The sequence below is a fragment of the Ochlerotatus camptorhynchus genome, unplaced genomic scaffold, assembly GCF_037179485.1.
Source record: "Ochlerotatus camptorhynchus isolate MF236.1 unplaced genomic scaffold, CSIRO-AGI_Acam_v1.1 ptg000554l, whole genome shotgun sequence".
Classification (NCBI taxonomy): domain Eukaryota; kingdom Metazoa; phylum Arthropoda; class Insecta; order Diptera; family Culicidae; genus Ochlerotatus; species Ochlerotatus camptorhynchus.
The window spans coordinates 426,808-436,209 of NW_027041037.1; the positions used below are offsets into that span (position 1 = coordinate 426,808).

The following is a 9,402-nucleotide window of genomic DNA, read 5'->3' on the forward strand; positions in this document are numbered from 1 at the left end:
ACGAGACCGATGCGACTTGATCGGCTCAGCGTGCGAGACGGAATGTCTACTAAAATGCTTCAATTTGAAGTTAGTGTCTAAGTTAATTTTAAATTGTATATTGTATAGGATAAATGTTCCAATTACGCTCTCACGTTTCCACTATGTCGCACCACGAAAATACATATGGGTATGTCACAATAGAAGCACACCACAAAAAAATAGTTTACTTTGCTATCCCCTTTCACGGCCCAGTGCATCAGGGTTGCTTTTTTGTGCTATTGAGCATCTTTTACCATTTCAAGCACTTTAGATTGAATTAAATTTTGTTAATTGGTAATTATTTGAATTCATTAATTGATATAATATGTCATTCATCACTTCATGTGTTGTGTTACAATTACAAACATGTAAACGAACCATTTAGGGCATTCGGATTCGCTTAGGCATATATGAATGGAACAATCACTATTCAAATCAGGTCCAATTTGAACTCTTGTGTGTATTGTAAGAAAGAAAATATCAGGTTCTCACCGCAATGGAATGCTGGGGCTCAGTAGATTTAAGTTGCGGAAGCATGGAACTTCTTCCTATGAACGTGTAGCATGGAAATGTTTCGCAACCGAAACACCACACACATTGCACATGTAAGGTTTTTCCTTCGTATGGCTTCTGGTATGGTCCTTCAGGTCACCTGCTTGTCGAAAAGCACGATCACACAATTCGCATTTGTATGGCAGTTCGCCTACAAAGGAATACATTTTACAAATTGATTGAACGACTCTCTTTACGATTCAAGCTTACCAGTATGGATCGTCAGATGTCGTATCAGATTTTTTCTAGCAGTAAATTGTTTGCTGCAAACTTCACAAGTATGAACAGGTAGAGGACCATGTGTTAATTCGTGTTTTTTAAGATTCTGACTGTTAAGAGCTGACAATCCACAAATTTTATACTGGAACTTTTTCTTCTGTCTCTCAGCATAACCATCGGTATTTTGTTGCATCTTTACTTTCATCCGGTGTATTTTTCGCTCATGGGTCAAGCTGTTCTCCCGGGTAAAAAACCGCAACTCACATATTCGACACTTATGGGGGCGTTCGTCCTCGTCATGAACACTTTTGATCACCGAGTTGTTGCATTTTTTACATACCAAGGGCACTTCCCCGAAATGCAAATGTAGATGTTCCGTAAATGCCAGTTCCGTTTCAAAGACTGTTGTACAAAAATAACATTTGTGTTTTGGAATCTGGATATCTGATTTGAACTTTTTGGGACTGAATTTTGTATTCGACGGTTCTTCAACTACATCTGCAGAAGATGGCTTGTCCAACGATTCCTCTTCCATGTCCTCCGGACTGTTGATGAATTCGACTTCGATTTGATGCTCGTTTTTCACATCTTGGAAATCTTCCGCTACACTAGTGGATGAGACTTCCGTTTCCGATTTGATAGGTATAATCTCTACTTCTACGTCGGCTTGCTTTTGCGTGGCATCTTCATTCAGTAGATGAACTTCATCAATGACCAGTATTTCGACTTCTTCCGAATCTTCATTGAACTTTTCCAGAAGTTCTTTCAATTTCTCATTACTGTGGACAAACTTCTGGTAGATTGTTCGGACTGTATTGATACGATTCATACATTTTACACAAACATTTGTCAAGAAATCGTCTTTGGAAATCTGTTTCATAGTTTTTTTGCAATGGTTAGCAACTTAATTTGAAAGAGTAGATTACTATTACCTACATACCTTAATGTTAAACAGCTGTTCGATTAAATCGCCAAGATTCCTTCCTTTGAAAGTGTCGGATATTGAGAACGTCAACGATCCGTCGCTAGGAATTTCAAGGCACATTCTGCAGCTTAACAAACTGAAGATTTCCATGTTACAATGGATGTATCAGATCAGTAAGGCATTAGAAATACGGTTTTATTATTTTATGTAAAATTAAAACACGAAATTATATTGAAACTCGTAAAAATGTATTATAAACAGTTACTATCGCTTGTTTTTTTTTTTTTTTTTGTCTTTCGACTGGTTAAGACTAAAGAGCCTGAATTTATAAAGAGACGACATCTTATCCATTTGACAGGTCTTCTGCTCGATTGGAATGACTTTTCCTATGACTTTGACGGACAATCGATTGCTCCAATTTTGACATGTCGCCTCTTTATAAATTTAGGCTCTTTAGTTAAGACCACAGTTGGTCCATCTCGCCACCTCTTTGGTTGTCTTGTTTTCTGGTTTTTGAAGCTGTTGTTGTCTGGTTTATATTTGTATTTTCTCTTCTTGGATGAACTTGTAGACAACAATCAATACGAAACTAACGATTTTAAATTGGCTCACCACTTTAGTAGCCTATTGGTCCCAAGCAAACGATTAACGTACCCTATTCTAGTTGAAATTCTATTACTACACTATGTTTGTTTTGATTCGCTATGAAAGTTTGACAGATAACATCAGGGGTGTGTGGATTCATGCAGAACATGCAGGGGTGAGTGAAATAGCTTGGGGCTGCTTGGGACCGTTGTTCTGGTACTGAGTGAGCCAAAAATAATAATGATTTTCTTCGGGACCCAGTGGTCTTAGAGTTACCTCTATGTTGTAGATTTGTAGCACAAACGAAGTGACAGACGACTAACTGGCGAAGAAATCCATTTAAATAATGTGGTTCACTGTAATAGAATTTTCTTGGAAGCTTGTGCCACCATCCACCAGATGGGTTAGTTTTTTTGTTTTGATTTGAACAAAGTTGATTTTGTGTACAATGATTCTTTGACAGTGTGCAAAGAGTGCGTATCATTTTGTCATTTTTTTATGCATTTCAGTTTTGAGTAGAGTGAAAGAGATAGAACCAAAACATTCTAGTACATTTGGTGAAAATGCTAGTTCAATCTAGTAGTAGTGTTGCCATGTGGTACAATCCAAAAGTAGCGGTGTTGCCATGTGGTACACTGAAAAATTGCAATAGCAGGTTAGTCACCAAAGTTTTCGAGCCGCTCTGTCTGTCACTTCGTTTGTGCTACTACACAGCAAAAAAAAATGCAATATCGATCAACGTAATTCAAGCTGATGTACGAAATAATGATGTAATAGCAAAAAGCAGATACAATATTACATCAATGGATGTAATTTTGTTCGCAAAATCGATGTACATCGTACAATGTGATATTACACAACCGATGGATTGACCTGGTTGCAGCAGTTTCGATGTAATATTCAACAACTTTTTTTGCTGTGTACTGGATTGTACCACATGGCAACACTACTATTGGATTGAACTAGCATTTTCACCAAATGTTTTAGAATATTTTGGTTCTATCTCTTTCACTCTACTCAAAACTGAAATGCATAAAAAAAATGACAAAATGATACGCACTCTTTGCACACTGTCAAAGAATCATTGTACACAAAATCAACTTTGTTCAAATCAAAACAAAAAAACTAACCCATCTGGTGGATGATGGCACAAGCTTCCAAGAAAATTCTATTACAGTGAACCACATTATTTAAATGGATTTCTTCGCCAGTAAGTCGTCTGTCACTTCGTTTGTGGTAGTAGTGGTGTTGCCATGTGGTACACTGAAAAATTGCAATAGAAGGTTAGTCACCAAAGTTTTCGAGCCGCTCACGGAAAAACGAGTCTATGCATTAATGAATATTTTTCAACCACTTTTGGGAGCTTGTTCGAGCTGTCATAGAGTGGTTTAAATGTATAGCAAAAAAGTGTATACAATTTAGACATTTCCAGAGAAAACCATTTTTCAACAGAAGTGTTTAAATTTTATTCACTATTGGCTGAAAAAAAACTTGACAACAATCATTTTTAGAAAACGCGGCAGCCATCATTTATCAACTTTTTCGCAGGTAGATATATTGTTTATAGTATAATAGATACAATTTAATAGTAATTTATCTATCTCTTTTCATTTCCAGAGTTCGGTGAGAACTACCAGAAGACGTGGGAATCAGGAATTGCTACTTCCTTCGCAATCGAGTGGCGGACCGAAAATGAAGTTTTTTTTTTTTTCCGAAAAGCAATCACTAAAATGACCTTTCCCAACATGATTTCCGGTTCATTACAGTCTTTCCCAAGCAGTAAGTACTACTGTAAATATTCTTCTTGCCATGGTATTAACCAAGGGGGGGAGGTGGCTGTCAAATACGAACAATCGTCGCCTACCTCGCATGCCTCGCATAACTGGTTCCAAACGTAAACAAGCCATAAGAAACCTACAGCGATTGTTTACGTTTGGAGCCAGTTTCATACAAGAATGATCAGTAGGCTGATTTGACAGCACGTCCCCCCCCCCAGGTATTAACACCACAATGCTTCGCTTATAGACTGAATCAGACTAAATCGTCCTCCTTCCAGCAGGCTGAAATGGTTTTACAACATCATCGGCATGGCAAGGTATCATCGCGGATGGACCACTGGCGGAGCACCGACCGATACAATCAACAAGACTTCGTCTACACCCACCGCGGGTTTGGCTGACTGCGGGATCATCTGTGATACAGAGCATGATCCATTTCATCGATATACTGCAGAACGTCGTGGCGCAAATAGTTCCGGCCAATGGAAATCATGTGTGGCCCACGATCATGTATGCCCACGATCATCAGATTTTAATAATAATTGTGCACCTGATAACTGTGTTTATTCATCAAGAAATACACATAACTTTTTATTGGTTTTTTTATTTTATTGCTTTTTTAATAAATTATTTTGAAAATATGAGAAAACAACCATTTAAAATCCTTTCGGTGTAAAATTTAACCACTTTTGAGAAAAACGTCTTTATTCATTAATGATTAAAATTTAATCACTTTCGAGAAAAACGCGTTTATTCATCCGATGAGTAAACAGCGTTTATTCATTTTATGAATATGTGCGGGTTTTCTCGAAACTGTTTAAAATTTAAACATTAATGCATACTTTTTTCTTAGCGTGCTCCGTCTGTCACTTCGTTTGTGATTTAGCTCTCCTATCTTTCGTCAGTGTGTGGCCGCTTCTGATTCTGCTTAACATTCTAATCTGCAGCGCTGTTAGCCTTAGATTATTCGACCATATTCTTTGGTATGGGGTTTCCGCTATCCTGAAGTGCCATCTTCCTTTCGACGTTGATGTTCTTTTATACTGCTCTGTCCAATCGCTCCAGACTTCTTTCTTGCTCAAATTTATGGCATCTCCCATGGTGATGCCATTGAAATCTGATTGTTGATCTGTTGTTTTTCTAACCGCAGCTTGATCCACGATTTCGTTCCCGTCAATGCCTGCATGACTGGGAATCCACTGAATTTTGATCTGCATCCTTCCTCGATTTTGGATTTCTTTGAAAATTTCCCATGCTATAAAATTTTCATTTACCGTTTTTTCATTCAGGAGAGTTTCGCAAGCACTCCTAGAATCAGTCAATATTACTGTTTTGGCGTATTTTTTCCTTTTAGCCATTTCAACAGCCCGTAGGATGGCCATTAGCTCTGCATTTGTTATGGAGTAGCTCGTATTGATGCTGTCCGTGAAGGTTTCCTTATCTTGGTGGTCGTAGACTGCTATGGCAGTTCCACACGATCTTTTGGATCCATCCGTGAATATCAGGCTATGTTGTTGATAGTTATTGCATATGGTCTCTTGGAAGAGTTGCCTCAAAATTGCGCTATGGCAGTTCTCTTTTTTGGGCAAATTTTTGCCTAACTTGGGTACTACCACATCTCTCAGGTCTGTTGTGTGGAAAAACCTCATACGTTTGTGCAACGGGATCTCCTTATCCCGTGGATGGACTTGGTAGACAATATCCACGTGTTTTTCTGCAATTTCTTAAAGGTAGGAGCCATTTGGTACTTCCCTTGGCAATGAGCTGCTGATGAATTTGATTAATGGCGTAGCGTAGAAGGTTGTTCGAATTACTTCATTTTTCGTCAGCATCTCAATCCTTTGGTTCATCGGTAGCTGTCCTGAATCTGCTAGCATGACATGAACCGGCGTGCTCCGTAGGTATCCCATTGCTGCTCTAATGTACTTGTTTTGGACCTTTTGGATTTTATCCAAGTTAGTCTTTGCCGCATTCCCATAAACTATGGCTCCATACTCCAGTCGACTCCTTATGAGAGCATTTCCGATCCTCAGCAATATTTTGGGGTTTGCGTCAGATGTCTTTTTGGAAATTAGTTTCATCAGCCCTATCTTTTTACTTGCGTTTTCTTTAATGTTATCTATGTGTTTCCTATGACACAACATTCTATCCAGTGTGTATCCTAGATACTTATGCGTGTTTACTACCTCGATTTTCGCATTTTTCACCTTTATTCTCAGATGTTCGGTATTTTTTTTTTGTGAAGGGGATAACTGCTGATTTTTCCGCGCTGACTTTTAGGTTTAGCGCATGCAGTTGGTCATAGAAACCATCAAGAAAACAGCATAGTTTGGATTCTGCTTCATCCAGATTTTCTCCCATAGCCACAACAGCGAAGTCGTCTGCAAATTGCACGAGCTCACAGTCATCTTCCGAATTACTATGTAATCCAGCAGTGTAAAGGTTGAATAGGATAGGAGAGAGTGGGCACCCCTGTGGTAATCCTTCGCTGACCTTCACTTCAACGTTTCCTTCATCGGTACGGAGTATTAGCTTCCGGTGTTTTAGATAGATATAGATCCATGAAACAAGTTTTTGAGGAACCCCCATAGCAGATAAAGTACTCAACAGTTTGTTAGTATTAACCGAATCGTAGGCCATTTTAACATCTATAAAGGCTACCAGCACTACCTTCCCTAGTTCTTGCGATTCTTTTACTGTGTTAACCACATAGTTTACACAAGTAATTGCGCAGACTTGTGCTCGAAAACCGAAGGATAGTTTGGGAATAAGCTGCCTAATTTCCGCAATCTCCGCCAACCGATTTTTAACCACCGCATTTATCAGTTTGATTTCCACGTTCATTAGTGCTATCGGCCTCCTGGAGTTAGGTAGACTTAGATCTGCTCCTTTTTTCGGTATTTGCTGAATTATTGTTGTTCTCCATCGTTCCGGAATCTCCGCCGACACGAACACCCTACTCAGCATCTCGCAGACCTTCAGTAGCATTCCCATATCAAGCTGTTTCAGGATGGCATATGAAATTCCATTTTCCCCGGGCGTGGAATTTCCGTTTCGACTTTTGAGGGCAGTCAAAATTTCTTCATCTTTTAGTGCCATTTCATATCCTTCCAAGTATGACTCTGTCGGCTTATACGGCATCCTCACTTCCCCTATTTTATCCTTGAAATAGTAATCCATAAACAGTACTCCATCCTGATGGTTGATCCCTTTCCTGCCTTTGGTTTCTTCAGAAAGTCCTCCCGCATAATCAAATACCATAAGCAGAATAAGTAGTATTATAGGTTTCCGATGTGTCATGTAGTTGCCATATGAGTAATCATTGTTTTAGAATACAACGATTTCTGTATTGGATTTTGTGAAGACAATAAAACTTTTAAATAATACTAGGGGTATGATAACAATAAAGAATATGTTTGAGTTATGTTTCTAAAAAGTATGCTTTCGCGTACGAAAACTATGATGATCTGAATAAGATAATTGGATTTTATAGTGATGGTAAGGTTAATACTTGAATAGCGAGTAGTTTGGTAAGATTTTTGTTTTAAATTATCTGTTGTGCATTTTCAATGAAGAAAGACAATTATATATGTTTTATATGTCCGAAAACGCTAAAAAAAACATGAAAGTTGTCTCGCTTCATGGGTAATTCAGTTTAAGCTGCTGATAAAAATACTATTTATTTCGTCAATGGCTTACGTTTTTATTCCAACTTTTTAATCTACATGAAGAATGTACTCTAGCTTACTTAAGTAAAATTCATTATTATATGTAATCTTGATGTGCTTTGAAACTGTATCGTCAACTTTAATCATGTACAAACAATCGTCGGCTATAGTGGCTCTATAAACACATACGTTCAATTTTTCAATTTCTATAGCTTTAAAAACAAAATAGATGCCACTATCATCTGAAATAACCTGCTGTATTTCACCGTAAATTAGGCCCTCATAATCTTTAGCAGAAAAATAATAATTATTATGGAGTTTTCTGTGGTGCTTAATGTCTGAGGTCCTCACTGTTACTGCTTTATATAGAAAATGATTATATCTTAAACGACGGATCACCTCAAAATGTCTATTATTACTGTATTTATTGATAATTGTGTCGGGTAAATCAAATTATTCATCTTCTGTTTTGGTTCCTAATGATTGAAATGAATTCAGGCTTTGATAAAAATCCAAAACTTTAGGTTGTAAAATTGTACATTAGTATTAAATCTACTGTGTGCCATAACACACCGATTAGCAATTTGTATGATTGGCTCCTTGGGACCTTTAACAAACTTTTTTAGTAGGCCATTAATATCTTCAAAAACGAATAACGAAAAAGCCCATAATGGGCCGTAGTCCCTGGCGCAATCCACTAAGTGTAATAATAGGTGAACATTGTAAGTCATCTCGTTAATACCATATAATTCCTCAAACTTTCTCACGAATTTACGAAGACGTTTATCACATTTAGAGAAAACTGCAGCAGATATGTTTCCCTGTAGTAGATCAGTGACCGAAGACACTAGTAACATATGATGTTTATAATATTCTGCAGGTAAAGTAAAAAATAAACAGATGGGGCTGTAGTGAATACACCAATTCAACCATTCATTGACCTTTCAATTATTCCGATCGCTTATTTTCCTGGCACTCCTGGAAGCCTCTGTGAACGGATTGATTGATTCCAGCATTTCATCTATATAGTTCAATTTGTTCTTGATATAGCTAGGAATGCTCGGACATTCAAACCATGTTCTGCACATTTGACGACAAACTCCAAGCAAAATACCGTGCATGTAGTCTACAGGGCAGTTCCGTACCACATCAAAATCCGGTATTCTAATAAGAGGTGAAACGCCTTTTACACCATTTACTGGAATTCCCGTACTACTGCTGATTGCCATTGCTCGTAGTGTATCCTCAGCGTTTCTTAGCGGTACATTCGTTTTGCATCCGTATCTAATCTGTCTTCCAGAAACATCCCCGGATGTAAACAAAAGCTGCAACCTTCGTATCCATTGAATTGCTTGAAATTTTGGATTTTGCATCTAGCTTTTGTATCAACGCAACATGCAACCACCTGAACTGTTTCAATTACATGAGAACCAACACGTAACCCTTGTTCGTAGATGTTCTTTAATAAATCACCGTAAGGCTTCAAGAATACGTCTAAATCTGGGTCACCGTTTCCTAGCCAAAGCCCAGCAATTAAAACGTTTTTTCTCATATATCTGAGATGGGGTGGGAGTTCATTGACACAAAATATTAGTGGCCAAAGAGATCTTTTCACATTGGAGTTAAAAACTTTTACTCCATCTGTATTTAAAAT

General features: G+C 37.9%; 1 protein-coding gene across 1 annotated transcript; it reads right to left on the bottom strand.

The window, feature by feature from the left end:
• Nucleotides 1-430: 430 nt before the first annotated feature.
• LOC135713418 (zinc finger protein 271-like) lies at nt 431-1,979 on the bottom strand. Its single transcript, XM_065236531.1, has 3 exons — nt 1,733-1,979; nt 784-1,663; nt 431-724 (listed from the first exon to the last, which is right to left on the bottom strand). The coding sequence occupies exons 1-3, from the start codon at nt 1,865-1,867 to the stop codon at nt 570-572; spliced, it is 1,170 nt and encodes a 389-aa protein (XP_065092603.1). The 5' UTR covers nt 1,868-1,979; the 3' UTR covers nt 431-569.
• Nucleotides 1,980-9,402: the final 7,423 nt, after the last annotated feature.

Bases quoted from the DNA above. Each gene is read 5' to 3' on its own strand.
- LOC135713418 (XM_065236531.1), bottom strand. From the start codon at position 1,867: ATGGAAATCTTCAGTTTGTTAAGCTGCAGAATGTGCCTTGAAATTCCT. The intron at 1,664-1,732 runs GTATGTAGGTAA...ACTATGAAACAG, and splicing joins AACAGCTGTTTAACATTAAG to ATTTCCAAAGACGATTTCTT. The intron at 725-783 runs GTAAGCTTGAAT...ATTCCTTTGTAG, and splicing joins ACATCTGACGATCCATACTG to GCGAACTGCCATACAAATGC.